The sequence below is a fragment of the Phyllobates terribilis genome, unplaced genomic scaffold (assembly GCF_046119375.1).
Source record: "Phyllobates terribilis strain yellow unplaced genomic scaffold, ASM4611937v1 Scaffold_3__8_contigs__length_932513732, whole genome shotgun sequence".
In the NCBI taxonomy this organism is placed as follows: Eukaryota; Metazoa; Chordata; class Amphibia; order Anura; family Dendrobatidae; genus Phyllobates; species Phyllobates terribilis.
Window position 1 is genome coordinate 783928537 of NW_027362763.1, and position 22322 is coordinate 783950858.

Here is a 22322-nt window from a genome sequence, read left to right on the forward strand (position 1 = left end):
CGTGGATAGATGATAACTTATTTTCACTGGAGAACCCCTTTTACTGATTTGTCGTGGTCTGATCTCTGGGACTCTCACCAATCCTGAAACTGAAGGGGATCTTCGTAGTTTTTTCCTGCACAGTGGTGCTTCCATCCCACTTGGCTATGCAGAATATTGCAGCCTGCCCCATTCACTTTTATGGAGCTATGGTGACGGCGAACATCTGTGTGAGGGGACGCAGGAGCATTGCTAAGACCCTTCATTCTCAGGATCAGTGCTGGCTGCAGAAGTTGGAGATATAATTGGTAATTACGTTTATTGCTTTTCCTAGCGATCTGCGATCACTCAGTGAGATAGATACTTCGGCATAGCTGCTTTCTTGCTGCTTGTAGCACATCGCTTGTCTTTGTAGTGATGGGGATTGGTTTCCTCTTGTCACTCATGGTTGATCACCGCACAGAAGTATTCTCCCTTCCTTTGTTTGCTTAACACATTCTGTCGCTGAAATCATGTTTTTGTTTTCAGAGCCTGTTTGAAGTTGGGGTGGTGTTTTGTCACCATGATACAGATGAGGACTGCCACTTCCTGTAAGTGACGCTGCCCCGCACATCTCCAGCTTTGCTTTTATTACAGTCCAATTCTTCATTTGTTATGTCTCTTAGTCACAGTAGAGGCGGAGGGAAAGCACTATGCGGCCATTCACACATTACTCAATGGATGGGTTTACAGTAATCTGCGGCTCATTCACCAGGATTCTTTACATGCAGGAATTCCTTCCACTAGGAAGTACAGTCCTAATGTACCTGTATTTTTCGCCCCTCACATTTGGGAGGAAAATGGGGGTGCATCTTATAGTCCGAATGTAGCTTACTGGGGGGGGAGGGTGGCATCAGCAGTGGAGCGGGGTCACAGGAGGCAGAGTCTCCAGTGCAGGAAGCCAGCGGCGGCAGGAGTGTAGAGATGCTATGGGCCCTGGGCTGGGAGGAGGGGGTGTCCCGGTGGTGCAAGGCAAGAGCCATTGATTTCCCAGCGGTGGGCTTCAGGGGAATGTTGGCGGTGCGAGGCAGGAGCTGGGTCCCTGCTGCGCACATTGATCTCCCGGCGGTGGGCTTCAGGAAGATGGAGCCGGTGTTGGCGCATGCGCAGATTTAGATCTCTGATCAATGACTAGCCAAGATCTCAATCTGCGCATTGGCCTCCTCCGGTGCTATTTTCCTGAAGCCCACCGCCGAGAGATCAATGTGCGCAGCGGGGACTCCTGCTTCGCACCGCCAACATTTTTCTGAAGCCCACCGACTGGAGATCAATGGCTCCTTCTTCACACTGTCTGGACAACCCCTTCCACCAGCCCAGGGCCCACAGCATACGCCAACTCCTGCTGCCGGCTTCCTGCAGGGCGACCCTGCCTTCTGTGCCCCGCGCCACCGCCACACCCCCCTCCCCCCCCTCGGTAAGCTAAATTCGGACTAAAAGACGCACCCCCATTTTCACATTAAGAATCTTTTTATTTCCTCCTCCTAAATTTGGGGTGCGTCTTATGGTTTGAAAAATCCGGTACTATTATGTGATCCATGCAAATCCACAATGCAGGATTCAGGTGTGCTCTCTACAACACATTCTCCTGCCCTTCTATACCAGGAGGCATAATGAGATTAATAATGAGCGGATGCTAAGACATTTACATTCTGATCTCTCTCAGCCCTTTAAGAAAGCCGTGATTACAATAAATAAAATATAAGACTTGTAAATTCAATTTATTAGGCTGCAAAAGTCCTAAAATAACCACATCAGAAAGCAACTTCAGAAGCGACATTGAGGCTCAGCGTCTCCCATCACTTCTTCCTCCTCAGCAATAAAAATAAATGCCAACTTCTTTTTGTAGGTTCACGGTCCCAAATATGTGGTACTATGGAGAACTTCTCACCTCTATGGACCTGGCAGGCTCAGTAAATACTTGTATTCCCCATAATAGTTTTGGAACACATTTTTCTTTTTTTATTGAAAATTATACTGTTCCTCTGTTATTCCTTCGGGAATTATATAAACCTATTGCCAACACGGTGTTACCCCTGTAAAAGGGGGATGTCCCTACATGGCCCGATTGCACAATGTCAGGTTCTGTAGTGAAACACCCTAAGGACAAGGGCAATGTTAATGCCTGGTTGTCTTGTTTAATTATATATTTCCATCAAGAATAACAAAGGGACAGTACAATGCACATTTCTAACAGGAAAACAACTTATTTCGATGAATTAAATCTGAATAATAAAACATGAAAGTCAGACAGAAGTCGCATTTTAGTATTAAACGTTTTAGGCATGAATCATAGAATCTTAGAGTTGGAGGGGACCTCCAGGGTCATCGTGTCCAACCTTCTGCTCAGTGCAGGATTCACTAAACCATCTCAGACAGATGTCTGTCCAGCCTCTGTGTGAAGTCTTCCATTGAAGGAGAACGTCAGTGGAAGTTTTTCTAATATCTAATCTGTATCTTCTCCCTTTCAGTTTCATGCCATTGCTTCTCATGTTTCCATATGTCTCAGTAATGAATTGGAGAATGTGTTGGATAGTTATTGTCATCTTATAAAGTTATGCTTAACTCCTGGATATGCCAGCATTTTATGACAGGAGGGGGTTGGATCTCTTGGATCCCCAGAATGAAGTGGTGGAGAACTAATTCAGTTCTGCAGACCCTTCACTGTTTTTCCCTAATTATTTGAATGGAGATGTGCTACCGAAAGATTGTGGAGGTGCCGCACCGACTTTATTCTCAGAATCTTCATCCCTATAGGAGCAGAAGTTCTCACCCTTTCCTTTCTCCAATATATTCTCTCGACGTCCCTCCCTAGAATTACATTCCCATCTATCTCTTCACTTTGCTAAAACAAAACTCAAGGTCACAATGAATCTTGGTGAAATCCTCCACTATACTGGTTCTTCACAGCACTCCTAAAATATTTCTGATGGCTCAGGCTGGTGGAGGTAATGACTTTACTGGGATTGCCCCAGTCTAGGTGAGACTCAGTTCAGAATGGACAAATACCATAGTACTATTCTTCTCCTAGCCTACAATGTCTGACCCGCAGTGCTCTGGGGGAAAATACCTTTGTATTTGCTTCACATGAACATATTCCACTCAGTGTCTTTTTAGCAAAGAAGAATGAGATCTTCAGATACATTTAGGACTCGTGCTTTGAATTTAGTTGTCTTATTCTTCCAGTAGTCCTTTTTCCTTTCTAAAATTGTTTTCATGTCTTTTTAGGGCCACGGTGTGCAAGGACTGTTTTAAACCCACCAAAAATAAGCAAGTAAGTATTTGCCCATCCACAGAAAAACAGCATTTGTGTGTAGTATTTGTAAGAAATGAAGCCTAAAGGCCCCCATACACATCAGAGTAATGTCGGCCGACCATCTGACGTGTACGGGGGTCTCCCAATATTGTCTGTTGGGTAAGAGAAGGAAGTTGGAATTTCATTGGCCCAATCCTTTTGTTTTCAGGAGAGGTAAGCTGCTGCCAGAGTAGTCTGGCAATGACTTTCTCCTCTCTTCCTGTTGAGAACACATGAGGGCTCCGCAGAGCTGAGCGATCATGTTTAGTGGGGAGTCAGGAGAGATAACTGTCTGACAGATGAACAACCTGTCTCATGTGTGAGATCAACTTAATGCTTGATGCATATTCATTAACCCTTTAATGCTCCATGATGGATAGATCAGTCATGGAGCGGGTCAGGGTGTGTGGATCAGGTCAGGAGCTGAGCCCAATCCACACAGGACAGTCGATCTCTAACAGCCGCATTTAAGCAGTGCGATCTTGCCCAGGCATCCTTTCGGGAGCCCAATAGCCCACCCACAACGTGATCGCAGGCCGCCAGGTTAGTTATGGCAGCCAGGGACCTGCTTAAGGCCCCCTATCACCGCAATGTTGCTTTTCCGACTGATGCCTCCACCCTGTGCCAGTCATTGCACTGGTTGCTCATCCGATATAGAGTTCAGTATAAACTTGTCACTCTCCCCCACAAAGCGCTCCATGCTTCAGCACAGCCCTACATCTCCCTCGTTTCAGTCTACCACCCTACCCGTCCCTTCCCTTCTGCTAATGACTTAAAACTAAAATCCTCAATAATCCAAACCTCCCACTTCCGTTTCCAAGACTTCTCGCGAGCTGCACCAATACTCTGGAATGCATTACCCAGGACAATTTGATTAATTCCCAATATCCACAATTGTAAGCGTGGTCTAAAAACGCATTTGTTTAGGCTGACCTATCGCCTCACCTCATCTAACTATTACCGTTTGGCCCATACAAAAATTTTCCCCAAAATCCTCGTAGCATCTGTTCACACATCCTCCATACACTTAATAGCCCTCCAAGAACTTAATATTTGAGTTATGCTTATTCTGTAATGTCTTTGCCTGTACAAGTCCCGTCTAAAATTGTAAAGTGCTGCGGAATATGTTGCGCTATAAAAATTATTATTATTATTATTATTAATATTCTCCTGTGAAGCCGAGATGGAATTTTTTTTTTGAAAATATTATAAAATGCATAAAAATTTGAATTACCCTCCTTTTCCCCTTTTAAAAAAATTAATTTTAAAAAATAAAAAACTAAGCACATTCACTTTTGCTGTGTCCGTAAAAGTACGATCTGTGAAAATATAACATTATTTAGCACATGTAGTAAAGAAAAAAAAATACAAAATTGCCATTTTTTTGGTCAATGCATCTGCCGCAAAAAAAGCAATAAAAAGTGATCCCAGCGTGATATGTAGCTCATAGTACCATTAAAAAAAACAAAGCTTGGCACACATAAAGACAAGCCCTCACACAGCCCCATTGACAGGAAAATATTAGTAGCACTGCAATAAAAAAAAAAAACGCTTTAGTGGTGTTTTAATAAAAAAAAATACATATGTAGTATCACCATTAGCATGCTGCCTTGCAGAATTTATTACCAGATCATTGTTATCGCACAATGAATGCTATAAAAACGAAACCCATAAAAACTGTGGCAGAATTTCATCCCATTTGGACTTTTTCTCATTTTCCAATACATTGTAAGGTAAAATGAATTGTGTCATTCAACACTGCAACTCATCCCGAATAAACAAACCCTAAACTCCTATGTTGGTGGAAAAATAAAAAATGTATGGCTCTTGGTAAAAGGTTAGAAAAAAAATAAAAACGCAAAATCGAAAATTGGCCACGTTCAGAAGATGTTAAAGGGGTTGTAAAAACGTATTGTGTATGGGCCTAGTATGGAAATTAAAAATAAAAAAAACTGTACTCACCTCTCAGACCAGCGCTGACCTCTGTATCCCCCGCCGTTTTCTTTCCTGGTAAGTATCAGTAGATGTGTTATCAATGGTCCCGGCACTCCCCTCCTGGTACAGAAGTAAGCAGAGACAGAATAACCCTTTAAGAGCTGCAGGATTTAACACCCCAATCTATTTATATGCGCATGTAGCTCTATCAAAGGCAAGTCCAACAGGACCCTTACATGGCCAGTCCAGTCCTCCATTACTGAAAAATGTAGCATTTGAATTGATATGCAAATGAGGCTGAAGTGCTATTGTAAATCTGAAGCCTCTGTCACTCCAGCTCTATTCTCCACCCAGTGCTGCCTCTTCCTGATTGACTGACTACTCCTTTGCCTGAAGTCACACAGCACAGAGGCGGTCAGTCAAGCAGGAGACAGCGGCACTGGGTGGGGAATAGAGCTGGAGTGACAGAGGCTTCAAATCGAATCTATTTGCACATCAATTCAAACGTTGATTTCTCAGTAACAGAGGAAGGGACTGGCCATGTAAAGGTATCGCTGGACTTGTCTTTGCAAGAGATACATGTGCATATAAACAGTTTGAGGTGAGAAATCCTTCTTAGAGTTTCCCCTTAAGTACAGATTTATTCTTATCCATAAAGGAAATAATAAGAGACAGAATGTACATCAAAAACACCTTATTAATTTCCTTCTATCTCCGATCCTTAAACTTCCCTAACTGTAACGTCACAATGTAGATTGGTAGCCATGTTTGTGGCCAGTGTGGATGACTTTTGATCATGTAGGAACGCATGTGGGATTTAGCTCAAACTCTATCAGGATATACAGTATGTCTGAATCTTTAATACCGTGAATTTACAACATGCAGCTTTATATCAATGTACCTACATGTCTTTTATACTTTTTTTTATTGATTTTTCTTCCTCCATTGCTCTTCTTTGTCTCATGTAACACCTACATGATTATATAAAAGTATGTCAGTAACGCGAAGCAGTATTAATACAATCTTGAAATAAAATGTGACTAAAGAGGAAGTCATAGGAGGAGGAGGAAGTCGTGTTGGAAATTGGTTTTGTTTATTTACTGGCCGTTTCTAGGTGTGTCTAGTACAAGGTAAGAGGCACCTTGTCTCTTTCTAGTCGGAGTTTCCTATTTCTTGTTCTACAACCTGGAAAGGGTAGAGAATGGTTGAATTACATTCAATCAGTGAATGTTCTTCACAATCACTAATAAGATACCTGTCACGAAAATCGTCCCCTCACAGCACAAGTGAATGGGATCCTACTGTGAAGGGTTACTCCGCTTCTCACACTCACAACTTCCCTCACCAATAGCATTAGTCTAAAACTGATGTAAGCATACCCCAAAGCTGCACAGGTTAACACAGCTAGGCTTTATTTTCCCTCTTCCCACTTGTGGGTACATTTAGAGCCACAAGATTATGCTTACAGTTCTGCAATGATATTGGATTTTTAATCATTGAATTCATAATAATACCTGTAATGATAAAAATAGAAAAATATACTGTATATACTCCATAATCAACAAGTATATCAGCATTAACTCTAACATTCCCACTACTGTTGGTGTTTCAATGGGTGGTTCCTTATTTTACCTGCATTAAAGAGGACCATTCACTGTATTTTTTAATTGTCATAGTTTTTAAGGTTGAAGGTAGCCTTTAATGGAATCCATCAGCCGGTTTTGCTATGTGTTCTGAGAGCAGCATAATATTGGGGCAGAGAACCTGTCTCTTACTGGGCTGTGTGTTTCTGTTTCTATAAATTCAGTGTTTAATTAAAAGGAGATTATCACTATCTGACTAGCTTACTCTTGCATGCTAGTCCAACCCCACCACTGATTAGCCGATCTCTATCAATATACATTGTGCAGAGAAAGCCGAGACTCTTTGGTGTTGGCGAGGCTCAACATTTTGAGCTCTGCTAAATCTGCCGAATAGAAAGCTGATTCTGTCACAACTGCTGCACCCAGTAAACTAAGTGATACATCGCTGGAATCAGGGTCTCAGATCCGCCATCATGCTGCTGTCAGATTACATAGCAAAACCTGATGACAGATTCCCTTTAAGTCCATCGAGTTCAACCTACAACCTAACATGTTGATCCATAAAAAGGCAAAAACCCCATGGGGCAAGTATTAATAGCTCCACATTAAGGGAAAAATTTCTTCCCAACTCCACATACGGCAATCAGACTAGTTCCCTGGATCAACATCCCATCACAGAAGCTAGTATCTGTAATATTATAATTTTCAAGAAAAGCATCCAGGCTCTTCGTGAACTTTTCTAGTGTATTAACCATTATAACCACATATGGCAGAGAGTACCATAGTCTCACTGCTCTTACAGTAAAGAATCTGCATCTGTGATTATGATTAAACCTTCTTTCCTCTAGGTGTAGAGGATGCCCCCTTGTCCTCATCGCATGCCTAGGTTTAAAAAGATCATTAGAAAGATCTCTATACTGTCCCTGTATATTTGTACATTGTCATAAGTTTGCCCGTAAGCCTTCATCTTTCCAAATTGAATAATCCCCACTGGTTTAATAACCTGTCTTGATATTGCAGTTCACCCATTCCCCTAACCCCTTCACCCCCAGCTTGTTTTCACCTTCCTGGCCGGGCCACATTTTGCAATTCTGACCAGTGTCCCTTTGAGGTTAAACTCTGGAACGTTTCAATATATCCCAGTGATTCTGAGATTGTTTTTCGTGTCACATTGTACTTCATGTTGGTGGTAAATTTTGGTCGATTTGATTTGCATTTATTTATAAAAATATAAAAAAATTTACATATTAGTAAATTTCTACATTTTCAAACTTTTAATTTTATGCCTTTAAAGTTGTCATCTACTACTTTAGCATTGATGACCTATCCTTAGGAATAGGTCATCGATGTCTGAGCGGTCTGTCCAGCTCCCGCGCCAATCAGCTGTTCTCGGTGTCGGTGGTGGCAGCCGCCGGCCAGAAGTGCTCAATTGCGGAGCTGTTCCGCCTTCTGATAGTGGCTGTAGCAGGGTACTACACATCCGCTTGCCATTGATTTGAGTAGGTGACAGATGTGCAATACCCTGCTGCGACCACTGTTAGAATACGGAGCAGCTCCGCAATTGAGCAGCTCCGGCTTTCAACACCAAGAACAGCTGGTTGACGGGGGTGCTGGGTGTCGGACCCCGACCGATCAGACGTTGATGTAGTAGTGGATAACCTCATTAAATCAGATACATCAGATTTATGCCTTTAAATACCACACAAAATAGTTAATAAATAACATGTCTACTTTACATCAGCATCATTTTTGAAACATTTTTTTTTGTTAGGAAGTTTGGAAGGGTTAAAGGTTTATCAGCAGTTTTTCATTTTTTTCAACAACATTTACAAAACCAAATGTTTTAGGGACCACATCACATTTGAAGTGACTTTGAGGGGGGCCTATGTGACAGAAAATACCCAAAAGTGAACTATTTTAAAAACTGCACCCTCCAAGGTGCTCAAAGTCACATTCAAGAAGTTTATTAAACCTTCAGGTGCTTCACAGGATTAAAGCAGTGTTGAAGGAAAAAATGAAAATGTTAATTTTTACCAGAAAAATGTTACTTTAGCCCCAAATTTGTCACTTTCACAAGGGTAACAGGAGAAAAAGGACCTTATTATTTGTTGTGAAATTTCTCCTGAGCACGCCGATACCCCATATGTGGTGAAAAGGAAGGAGCACAATTTGACTTTTGGAGTGCAAAATTGACTGTAATAGATAGCTAACGCCATGTCGCGTTTGGGGAGCCACTGATGTGCGTACACAGTAGAGCCCTACATCCCCTCCTCCTGTTGCTGTGTGAGTTCAGGCAAAGGAGCCATCAGTCAAGCAGGAGGAGGCTGCGCAAGTCAGAATATAGAGTTGGAGTGACAGAGGCTTCAGATCTACATTTGCATATCAATTCAAACGCTGATTGCCCAGTATCAGGAATGAATTGGCCATGTAACATGTAACGGTATTAGTGGACTTGCTTTTGACAGAGCTACATGCACATATAAATGGTTTGGGGTGTGAAATGCTTCCGGCAGATTCCCATTAAAGGGAATGTGTCAGCAGGTTTTCTGCTAGGTAATCTGAGGATAGCATGAGATAGGGTCACATGTCAGGCTTTATGCTGTTGTTTACTTACACTGAAGATTTTATAACTAGTACATTATCATTTCTGTGACTAGCTGATGTGCACTTGCAAGTCTGACTCCGCCCCCTCCTGTGATAAGCAGCTCACTCTCAATAGACTATGTACATGTAGAGCCTTTTGGGGGCGGGGTTAGCTTCCTCAGTTCTGCTGTATTGCGAAGTCTAAAATCTCTGATTGTGTCAGAACAGCTGCACCCAGTAAACTAAGTGATACATCATTGGATTCAGGGACTCTTTCTCTACATCGTGCTGCTCTCAGATGAGGTAGCAAAAACCTGCTGACAGATTGGCTTTATTTAGGTCAATAGTCCATAGTTAAATTAAAAAATGCTCCTGCTCAACCCCTTTAAAGTCCTAAAAAAGGAAATCCCTTCAATTGGACTGAGCTGCATTAGTACTCACAGATGCACAGCCCACTTCTTTGACCCACACCAGTCTAGAGAATGGGTTCCTGTCTTGCAGCAGTGCGAATGGAGAGGTGGCAGCGAATGCACTGCTTTCACTTCTACAAACACAGAATGAAAAGTCCTATTTAGGCTGTGTGCCCACGTAGCGTTTTTCAAGCGTATATGCTGCGGAATTTCCGCAGCGTAAACGCTTGAAAAACGCATGTATATCCGCACCCCATGGTCCCCAATGGCATTCCGCAATGTCAATGCCCATGCTGCGGATTTTTCCGCAGCGTATATGCTGCAGTCAAAAATCCGCAGCATGTTCATTAATTTTGCGGAAGCGCAGCGGAATCAATGTGCGGATGGTACCCAAGTCTGGAGGAGAGGAGACTCTCCTCCAGACCTGGGTACCAAAGAACCTGTAAAAAAAAGAATAAAATAAAGTTTATACTTATCTTCTGATGTTTTCCCTCCGTCGCGCTGTTGTCTGAAGGACCTGCCACGTCATTGAGTCATGTGACCCATCACATGACTCAATGACGTCACCGCAGGTCCTGCACACAACAGCGTGAGCCGCTCAAGCCTCCGGACGGGGCAGAGAATGCATCAGAAGGCGAGTATAAAGTTTATTTTTTTATTTTTTACCATTCTGAACAAGTTGTCAAGCACTTTTCCAAGTGATGCTTGGAGAAGTGCTTGATAACCCGCATGCGGAAATGCATGCAAAGACGCCTCACAAACGCTTCTACCTGGCGGGAAAACCACATGTAATATCCGCATGCGATTTTCCCGCCAGGGAGAAGCGTAAAAAATATGCTTCAGGTCCGCAACGTGGGCACATAGCCTTATAGGTGTGATATTCGACACATCTTTTGCATGGTGTGAACAACAACCATGACTTAGAATAGCCACAGAGTTCATTCAGTTTCCTGCAGCAGGTGGCAGTGAAGGTAAAAGTTGACAGTTAAAGAACTTTACTTCTGTTTTTCCTGTACTGTGCAAATGTCTGTTCCTCTTTAATCTGTTTGGTTAAAACCCATTGCAATATTTATGTGGACATTGCAGTTTTTATGACTTCTATGTAAACCATTCAGATTTTTTGTAAAAACCTCAGTGTAGGGAGAGTTCATGATCATCACAATAAAGGGTTTCCAAAATTTACTATAATGTAATTTAATGTAGTAGGTGGAATAATAATAATTTTAGCATATAACTTCAATTAGAAATGTAATATAGTTCTTCTGATTCGCTTTGTCGCTTACTCCATGTGCAGGTATTGCAGTAGTTTAGTTATCCATGGTTACAACCACTGATATGGTGACAGTTAGTTGTTAGTGGATGGATACCTAAGCTACTTCAATACCTGCACATGGGATAAGCAACATGGCTTATCAGGAGAACTATACTACATTTCTAATTGGAGATATTTGTTAAAATTATTTTTATTACACCTACTACATATTGGGATAGGATCTTGGAGATAGGAATACCCCTTTAACAATATCAGTAGATGCACAGTTGGTCATTGTCTGTCTCTGCACTTTTCCAACACTGAGTTCTAAGGTTAGTTTTGACCATCTGAACCTTTACTTGTAAAGTTTTGTTTCTGATTATGTCACGTGTAATCTGTGTCTGAGAGATTGACATTAGATACCATTAAGAAAGCAATTAGCTTTAAACTCCAGATGTGAACTAGCCGATATCCAGTGTAATTAGTCTATGGGGTGGTTTGCCTTGTGGTTTCATTATGTTGATTACATACATCTGTTGTCTACTACATGTTAGTGTTGGCGTTGATTAGTATTGGTTTATCCTTCTACTTAAAGCGTATCTGTCACCAGACACTAAAATATGAACTGCATTCTTCATTAAACAGACCTGACTAGGGTGATGTACTTACTATGTAAATCCAGGGCACAATGGTTGTATGATCTTTATTGAAGATTTAGACTCCATCTCCATCCACCTAACCTGATTGACATCTGATCAGTGTGCCTCCTTCCTGTTGCTGAGATCACACTGCTCAGTACAAGCTGCAGCTGGTAGGCAGGCTAGTTGGGTGGGAGATGATTGAATAAACTAGGACTATTTCATTATATACAGTTATATGAAAAAGTTTGGCCACCCCTATTAATCTTAAGCTTAATGTTTTATAAAAATTGGTGTTTTTGCAACAGCTATTTCAGTTTGATATACAGTACAGACCAAAAGTTTGGACACACCTCATTTAAAGATTTTTCAGTATTTTCATGACTATGAAAATTGTACATTCACATTGAAGGCATCAAAACTATGAATTAACACATGTGGAATTATATACTTAACAAAAAAGTGTAAAACAACTGAAAATATGTTTTATATTCTAGGTTCTTCAAAGTAGCCACCTTTTGCTTTGATGACTGCTTTGCACACTCTTGGCATTCTCTTGATGAGCTTCAAGAGGTAGTCACCGGAAATGGTTTTCACTTCACAGGTATGCCCTGTCAGGTTTAATAAGTGGGATTTCTTGCCTTATAAATGGGGTTGGGACCATCAGTTGTGTTGTGCAGAAGTCAGGTGGATACACAGCTGATAGTCCTACTGAATAGACTGTTAGCTGCTTTTTCTTACCATAATACAAATTCTAAGTAAAGAAAAACGAGTGGCCATCATTACTTTAAGAAATGAAGGTCAGTCAGTGCGAAAAATTGGGTAAACTTTGAAAGTGTCCCCAAGTGCAGTTGCAAAAACCACCAAGCGCTGCAAAGAAACTGGCTCACATGAGGACCGCCCCAGGAAAGGAAGACCAAGAGTCACCTCTGCTTCTGAGGATAAGTTTATCCGAGTCACCAGCCTCAGAAATCGCAGGTTAACAGCAGCTCAGATTAGAGACCAGGTCAATGGCACACAGAGTTCTAGCAGCAGACACATCTCTTCAACAACTGTTAAGAGGAGACTTTGTGCAGCAGGCCTTCATGGTAAAATAGCTGCTAGGAAACCACTGCTAAGGACAGGCAACAAGCAGAAGAGACTTGTTTGGGCTAAAGAACACAAGGAATGGACATTAGACCAGTGGATATCTGTGCTTTGGTCTGATGAGTCCAAATTTGAGATCTTTGGTTCCAACCAACGTGTCTTTGTGCGATGCAGAAAAGGTGAACGGATGGACTCTACATGCCTGGTTCCCACCGTGAAGCATGGAGGAGGAGGTGTGATGGTGTGGGGGTGCTTTGCTGGTGACACTGTTGGGGATTTATTCAAAATTGAAGGCATACTGAACCAGCATGGCTACCACAGCATCTTGCAGCGGCATGCTATTCCATCCGGTTTGCGTTTAGTTGCACCACCATTTATGTTTCAACAGGACAATGACCCCAAACACAACTCCAGGCTGTGTAAGGGCTATTTGACCAAGAAGGAGAGTGATGGGGTGCTACGCCAGATGACCTGGCCTCCACAGTCACCAGACCTGAACCCAATCGATATGGTTTGGGGTGAGCTGGACCGCAGAGTGAAGGCAAAAGGGCCAACAAGTGCTAAGCATCTCTGGGAACTCCTTCAAGATTGTTGGAAGACCATTTCCGGTGACTACCTCTTGAAGCTCATCAAGAGAATGCCAAGAGTGTGCAAAGCAGTCATCAAAGCAAGAGGTGGCTACTTTGAAGAACCTAGAATATAAGACATATTTTCAGTTGTTTCACACTTTTTTGCTAAGTATATAACTCCACATGTGTTAATTCATAGTTTTGATGCCTTCAGTGTGAATGTACAATTTTCATAGTCATGAAAATACAGAAAAATCTTTAAATGAGAAGGTGTGTCCAAACTTTTGGTCTGTACTGTATGTAATAACTGTTGGACACAGTAATGTTTCTGCCTTGAAATGAGGTTTATTGTACTAACAGAAAATGTGCAATCTGCATTCAAACAAAATTTGACAGGTGCATAAGTATGGGCACCCTTATCATTTTCTTGTTTTAAATACTCCTACCTACTTTTTACTGACTTACTAAAGCACTTTTTTTTGGTTTTGTAACCTCATTGAGCTTTGAACTTCATAGCCAGGTGTATGCAATCATGAGAAAAGCTACTTAAAGTGGCCACTTGCAAGTTGTTCTCCTGTTTGAATCTCCTCTGAAGTGACATCATGGGCTCCTCAAAACAACTGTCAAATGATCTGAAAACAAAGATTATTCAACATAGTTGTTCAGGGGAAGGATACAAAAAGCTGTCTCAGAGATTAAACCTGTCAGTTTCCACTGTGAGGAACATAGTAAGAAAATGGAAGAACACAGGGACAGTTCTTGTTAAGGCCAGAAGTGGCAGGCCAAGAAAAACATCAGAAAGGCAGAGAAGAAGAATGGTGAGATCAGTTAACGACAATCCTCAGACCACCTCCAGAGAGCTGCAGCATCAACTTGCTGCAGATGGTGTCACTGTGCATCGGTCAACTATACAACGCACTTTGTACAAGGAGAAGCTGTATGGGAGAGTGATGCGAAAGAAGCCGTTTCTGCAAGCACGCCACAGAGTCGGCTGAGGTATGCAAAAGCACATTTGGAGAAGCCAATTTACTTTTGGAAGAAGGTCCTGTGGACTGATGAAACCAAGATTGAGTTGTTTGGTCATACAAAAAGGCGTTATGCATGGCGGCAAAAAAAAAACACAGCATTCCAAAAAAGACACTTGCTACCCACAGTAAAATTTGGTGGAGGTTCCATCATTCTTTGGGGCTGTGTGGCCAATGCCGGCACTGGGAATCTTGTTAAAGTTGAGGGACGCATGGATTCCACTCAGTATCAGCAGATTCTTGACAATAATGTTCAACAATCAGTGATAAAGTTGAAGTTAAGCAGGGGATGGATCTTTCAGCAAGACAATGATCCAAAACACCGCTCCAAATCTACTCAGGCATTCATGCAGAGGAACAATTACAATGTTCTGGAATGGCCATCCCAGTCCCCAGACCTGAATATCATTGAACATCTGTGGGATCATTTGAAGAGGGCTGTCCATGCTCGGCGACCATCAAACTTAACTGAACTGGAATTGTTTTGTAAAGAGGAATGGTCAAAAATACCTTTATCCAGGATCCAGGAAATCATTAAAAGCTACAGGAAGCGACTAGAGGCTGTTATTTTTGCAAAAGGAGGATCTAATAAATATTAATGTCACTTTTCTGGTGAGGTGCCCATACTTATGCACCTGTGAAATTTTGTTTGAATGCAGATTGCACATTTTCTGTTAGTACAATAAACCTAATTTCAAGGCAGAAACATTACTGTGTCCAACAGTTATTACATATATCAAACTGAAATAGCTGTTGCAAAAAGACCAATTTTTATAAAACATTAAGCTTAAGATTAATAGGGGTGCCCAAACTTTTTCATATATCTGTAGCTGCTAGACTCATATACCCTTAGGCTCAACTTAAGCCCTTAACGCTCTGTGTATATATATCTATTATGAGCACATCAGTTGTTACTAGTGTTGAGCGAGTATGTTCTATTAACCCTTTCGGCGAGTATGCTCGGGCCGAGCTCCAAGTATTTACAGCTGCTCAGTGTTATGTTTGAATCGCTGCGTGCATGATTTGCAACTGTTTGACCGTTTTATTACATGTGAGGAATGTTACATGTGAGGAATGTCTATTTCTTACACATTCCTCACATGTAATAAAACTGTCAAACAGTTGCAAATCATGCACACGGGAGCGATTCAACCATATCACCGAGCAGCTATAAATACTCGGAGCTCAGCCCGAGCATACTCGGACAGAACATACTCGCTCAACACTAGTTGTTACATGATGGATATATGTTCTGCTGATAACACTGCTGTAGGAATCCAAATAATCTACACATCCTGGCTCCTTTTGTAACTGCTAGGATCTGTGTTCTCCCAGCATATTAACTTATAGTAAATAGTGACAACGGCATGTGAGGCGTTTGACAAAAGGAGAGCTCCCTCTATTAGCCCATTGATAGTGCGATTGCAGGGTTCTGATGGGTTTCTATGGCAACTGGTGGCCCAAAAATGGCCTCCAAGTCTGCCATATACTGATACCTAGCTATTAAGAGGCAGTGGGGTTAATCTTCAGGAGAAAATGAACTTTATTCCTCCTGGCAATCTCGGGCTTTCAGTCATAGAGGTGAGGCCGGCGAGGCCTCAGTCACTATCAGTACACAGTGAGCGGTGGCTGTAACCGCACCCCAGCACTGACTGACCATCAGCTCAGCAGTGCATCAGTACAGAGCCGGCTGTCAGTCAGTGACGGGACGTGATTTCAGCTGCTGCTCACTATGTACTGAGCGGTGACTAAAGTCGTGCCTCTATGACTGAAAGCTCGAGGCTACTGGGAACAATAAAGTCCATTTCCTTCCAGTAGCCAGGCTTTCAGTGTGATGGCCGCATGGCTTCAGAACACTATTAACCAGCACATTAACCTCATATCCATAAGTTATTTTAGATGACATTTTCCATTTAAAGAGAGTTCATCACCAATCTGGGCCTGCCTTTTTATTTAATAAAAAATTGGGCAGATCCACACTGGTGATTTTATTAAATCTGAGTTAGTGTCAAAATTGCTCATAAGTGCCCCTAAAGTCTTCCGAAAGGGTCTGACTTTCTGGTTGTAGGATCTGAGCATCCACAAAACTCTGCAGCGCAGCTCACAATAGAAGAGAGAGATCTAGCTCTTTGCCATCACGCAGCGCTGCCATGTACTTTACTAAGCTGTTATAGAACGGTATGACATTAGAGAGTGACTGCAGACTTAATGGAGTTGGCCACTGTTTTTCATGTGAACTGACTCCCATAGATAAGCTCTTCACTAAACCCCTTCCCTTCCAAATCCTGCTGTAACCTGAGCTGCTCTCCTGGTCACATCTCTGGCTGAAAATCTCCTGCTTCCTGTGATGTCAGGTCAGATTCTGCCTCACTTCCGGCCTCTGGAAAGTGATGGCTGGGGACTAGTCACACGGGTGGGCCGGGCTCCATTCAGCAGAGCTCACTCTGCTTCTGTGAATTCTGACAGCTCTCTCCTGCATATGTATGTATATAGCATGGTGTATATACATGTACACACTGCTGTTTACCCTGTGTAATATATATACACCCTGCTGCATTCCATGTATTATGTGAATACATTCAGATCTCTAACTAATGTATATATAATACATCAGTGCTCCCAATCATAGAACTCAAGATGCAATGCTGACACTCTACTGCTGCTGGAGATAAATCATGGTTCTGTGCACCCCGTAACAGTATAACAATGACCAGTATAAGGCATGCAAACAATGTCTGCACTATTAGGCTGCGTGCTCAGTATGCGTTTTTCAAGCGTTTTTGCCGTGGAATTTCTGCAGCAGAAACTCTTAAAAAACGCTTGGTAATACGTGCCCCATGGTCCCCAATGATAATCCGCCTGTGCGGTGCACATGCTGCGGAAATTTCCGCTGCGGATTATCATTGCGGAAAAATACGCAGCATGTCCATTCATTTTGCGGACACGCAGCATAATCGCCGCCATTGAACATTGGACATTGAGCATTGGACCGCGTGACATCCGCATCACTGCATCTGTACATGCAGATATCAAACGGTTCAATGTGCGGATGGTACCCAGGTCTGAAGAAGAGGAGACTCATCCAGACCTGGGTACCATAGAACCTGTATAAAAAAGGAATTAAAAAAAAAAAAAAAAAGATTATACTTACCTTCCGATGTCCTCCCAGTGTTTTCTCCCCTCTGTCTGGTCTGCTGTATGGGTCGCGGTGTTGTGAAGGACCTACCATGACATCATTGAGTCATGTGACCTGTCACATGACTCAATGACGTCACCGCAGGTCCTTCACACCACCGTGAGCCGCCCAAGACACCAGATGCAGCGAAGAAAACACCGGGAGGACATCGGAAGGGGAGTATAATCTTTTTTTCTTTTTTTTACCATTCTTATTCTTTTTTTTTTTTTTTTTTTTTTTTTTTTAACTAACTTGGTCACACTACTATAAATCCATGCCGGTTGCATGGATTTATATAGTGTGAACAAGTTGTCAAGCACTTTTCCAAGTGATGCTAAAATCGCTTGGAAAAGCGCTTGATAACCCACATGCAGAAATGCATGCAAAAACGCTTGACAAACGCTTCTACCTGGCGGGAAAAACGCATGTAAAAACTGCATGCGTTTTTCATGCCAGGGAGAAGCGGAAAAAATATGCAGCATTTCTGCATCGTGGGCACATAGCCTTAGTTTAATTTAGGCTGTGTGCCCACTATGCATTTTTTAAGCGTTTCCGCAGCGGCAATTCTGCTGCAGAAACGCTTAAAAAACGCTTGGTAGAAGGCCTGCCATGTTCCCCAATGATAATCCGCATGCGCTGTGCACATGCTGCAGAAATTTCCGCTGCGGGTTGTCATTGCAGAAAAAAACTTAGCACTACCAATTATTTTGCGGAAGCGCTGCGTTTTCTCCGCCATTGACTTGCATTGGAACGCTTGGATTACGCATCACTGTATATGTAGATGCGGAGTCTGGAGAAGAGACTCTCCTCCAGACCCGGGTACCATAGAACTTGTAAAGAAAAGAATAAAATAAATATGATACTTACCTTCTGATGGCCCGCGGTGCGCTTGTCTTCGCTTGCCAGCAGATTACGGTGGACTGATGGACCTGCGCTGACGTCATTTAGTCATGTGACGGCAGGTCCTTCAGTTTACCGCAAGCTGCCGGCAAGCCAGGACGCATCGGATAAAGACTTCGGGGGCCATCAGAAGGTAAGTATAGATTTATTTTTTTATTTTTTACCATTCTTTTGCCGTCACACTATATAAATCCATGCCGTTTGCATGGATTTATATAGTGTGACCAAGTTGTCAGGCACTTTCCAAGTGATGCTAAAATCGCTTGGAAAGCGCTTAACAACCTGCATGCGGAAATGCATTTGAAGAACGCTTCACATCCGCTTGTCCCTGGCAGGAAAAACACATGTACAGTCCGCATGTACAATCCGCATGTACAATCCGCATGCCTTTTTTCTGCCAGGGAGATGCAGAAACGCTCAGAAAAAATCCGGAGCATTTCTGCATCGTGGGCACATAGCCTAAGACAACAGCTTAACAGGCAATGTCATACACCAAAGACAACAGCTTAAGAGGCAATGCCATACACCAAAGACCAAATATCAGCTATAGGCAAATGATTATTCCCAATGTGCTAATCGAGCAAGGAATAATTAAAACATAACTTTTAATAAATATATTAAATAAAATAAGCAACATAAAGTGCTAAGTGCTTGTGTAACCGAAGTGAACACACAAATGTACCCGGAGATGCTTCCTTACAGATGAAGACACCACCATTCGTCTATGGCAATATTATATATCATTCATTGTAAATCCACCAATAAACATCACCCGTATACAATGGATTCTCATAAGTAATCCCTTTTTTTAAAAAAATAGATCAAAATGCAGCATAAATAGGGGATATTAAGTAGTATTGGTAACCACATTAGCTTATGTAATCCTCCTAATACATTAGCCATACAGATAGGGTGCCGCTATTACCATTAGGATTCATCCCCACCTGGCTAAAAGAAAGCTCTCACCCAGGAGCTCCAAATTTCCTCCCAATACATAGGTGATCCAGCAGATCAAGATGCAACCTCCCGACGCGTTTCTCAATTCATCAGGGGCTATTGGTTCCTGTAGTTATGATCAAGCATTATGGCCATCCGTGCTCTCTGGACGCCCATGCTATCAGCTGCTGCCCAACTGTTTGTGTCCGTTCTGTTTTATACATTCACCGCATTAGGGGTTCCGCACTATGACGCGTTTAGCAGGTAAGTTACAGGTGCTGTTAATTACACGAATTAGAGAAGCATCACATGATTTTTCAAACAGTGCCAATACTTTTGTCCACCCCCTTTTTTAGGTTTGGTGTGGAATTATATCCAATTTGGCTCTAGGACAATTCTTTTTGTGTTTTTTCCTTGCAAGTGAATTAAATGAAGATAATAATACCAAAGAATTTGTGATTGCAATCATTTTCAGGAAGAAACTGAGTATTATCTGACAGAATTGCAGGGGTGCCAATACTTTTGGCCACCACTGTAATTCTTTTATTTGACCATGAAAGCTCATTAGGACCTTAGGCACATCAGGGGCTCTCCAAAGGCAACATGGCATCCACTCTCAATTCCAGACAATTTTGCGTTAAAAAAGTCAAATAGCGCTCCTTCCCTTCCGAGCCTTGTCGTGCGCCCTAACAATGGTTTTCCCCCACATATGGAGTATCGGCGTACTCAGGAGAAATTGCTCAATACATTTTGAGGTCCATTTTCTCATGTTAATAAAAAAAATTTGGGTCTAAAGTAACATTTTTGTGGAAAAAAAAGTTAAATGTTCATCTTTTCCTTCCACGTTCCATTAACTCCTGTGAAGCACCTGAAGGGTTAATAAACTTCTTGAATGTGGTTTTGAGCACCTTGAGGGCTGTAGTTTTTAGAATGGTGTCACTTTTGGACATTTTCTGTCATATAAGACACATCAAATGTGATGTTTCTAAAAAAAAAAAAAAAAAAGTTTTGTAAATTTTGTTGTAAAAATGAGACATCGCTGGTCAACTTTTAACCCTTATGGGCATGTGCACACGGTGCGGATTTGCTGCAGTTTTGACCCTTCAGAATTTCTGCACCATTTCCCCACCTAATATGCAAATTAGGCTACTTGCGGTTTTTGGTGCGGTTTTTATATGCGGTTTTGCCGCATGTGTTTTTTTGATGCGGTTTTGCGGCATGCCTTTTTCATGTCTTCATGTTGAAATTAGAGAATAGTTGTTTTTTTTTAAACAAACTTTATTGATCATCATGTAGTGTTTTTCTGTGCATTTCCGCTGCGGAAACGCACACAAAACACATGCGTTTTTTATGCATGCGGATTTTCCTCATCTAATGCAAATCTATAGGGAAAATCCGCATGCGTTTCTGCAAGGGAAATAGACATGTTGCGGATCTGTTTCCGCAGGTGCAAAAAAAACGCATAGTGGGCCCTTGATTTCTTGAAATCCCATCCACTATGCTGTAACATCTGACCGCTGTGGTTTTTGATGCTGTTTTAAAACGCAGCGTCAAAACCACAGCAAATCCGCACCGTGTGCACATGCCCTATAACTTCCTAAGAAAAAAAATATGTTTCAAAAATTGTGCTGATGTAAAGTAGACATGTGGGAAATGTTATTTATTAACTATTTTGTGTGACTTATCTCTCTGATTTAAGGGCATAAAAATTAAAATTTTGAAAATTGCTAATTTTTTGTTAAATTTCCGTTTTTATCACTAATAAACGCAAGTCATATCGAATAAATTTTACCACTATCATGAAGTACAATATGTCACGAAAAAACAATCTCAGAATACGGGGGATCTGGTGCGGCATTCCAGAGTTATCACTTCATAAAGTGACACTCTTGAGAATTGTAAAATTTGGCCCGGTCATGAAGGTGAACACAATTTTGGGGGGTAAAGGGGTTAATATTAGGCTTATTGGTCAGTGTGGAAATTTCAATATTATAACTTTTGGGGATATGAAAGAGACCACCGAAACCCCAAAGCTAAGGAGCTGCTTTTTTGCTCTTGGTTGACCAGACCACTCAGCGATTCCATGGCCGTTACCATGAAGGAGGTAGGTACACTATGTAGATTTGCCTCTTCCTATGATTTAGAAGCCATCAGTCTGCTATTACCATTCTGGAGTTTATTTTTTTTTATGAAAGAATAAATCTAAAATGAATAAACAATGGCTGTGTCATGAGTAGAAACATCCGCTGCCTTTTCAGCTGTTTCTTTGCCCTATAGATAATGGTCTAATGCTTTTTCTTCTTTCTGCAGTCTGTCTTCACTAGAATGGCTGTTGTAAAGGCTCTAGAGAAGATAAAAGACAATGATTTCTGCAAGTGAGTTCCGTTAACTCTACTTCTCAGTACCAAGTATATTATTAACAGAACAGTGTGGGGGAGGGGCTGATAAGAGGAAGTACACAATACTTGATACTCGTTACTGATCTGCTGATTAATTGTTTCACAATTTCTCCTGTCTTCTGTTTTTGGAAGAAATTCAGAGTTCACAGAAGTAGCGTTTGCGTAGCGAGCAGAATATCCCCCTTGGTTGGCCAATTAGCGTAATGGTTCTACATATATTTGTGGAATATTTCTTATCCTCGGAGGAGTGTAAACATTTCTTGAAATAACATGAAAAGTCACAATTTCATTCTTCTCTAAATGTTTCCTGGGGGAGACCAAAATAATTTTATCTAATTGCTCTGTATAGTTTTTATAGTTGGAGGTTGTGCTACTGAAACAGCTCCTTTCCATGTGCCTTTTTCTATATGACTCTATGGAACTCCCCTCTAAGACAGAGCTGATCTTTGATGGCCGGCCTCTCATTTGGTTCATACACTGAGACCATCCTTACAGTGAGGAAAAAAAAAGTATTTGGTCAG

The 22322-nt window shown here is 41.8% G+C and overlaps 1 protein-coding gene across 4 annotated transcripts in view; it reads left to right on the forward strand.

Annotated features, from left to right (window-relative positions):
* Positions 1-22322, forward strand: part of PUS10 (pseudouridine synthase 10) — a 94883-nt gene that overhangs the window by 39739 nt on the left and 32822 nt on the right. For all 4 annotated transcript variants that reach the window (XM_073672382.1, XM_073672378.1, XM_073672379.1 and 1 more), the window contains 3 exons: positions 508-569; positions 3244-3289; positions 21713-21777. In XM_073672382.1, coding sequence (XP_073528483.1) covers positions 508-569; positions 3244-3289; positions 21713-21777 — 173 coding nt within the window. The remainder of the gene's footprint in view (positions 1-507; positions 570-3243; positions 3290-21712; positions 21778-22322) is intronic.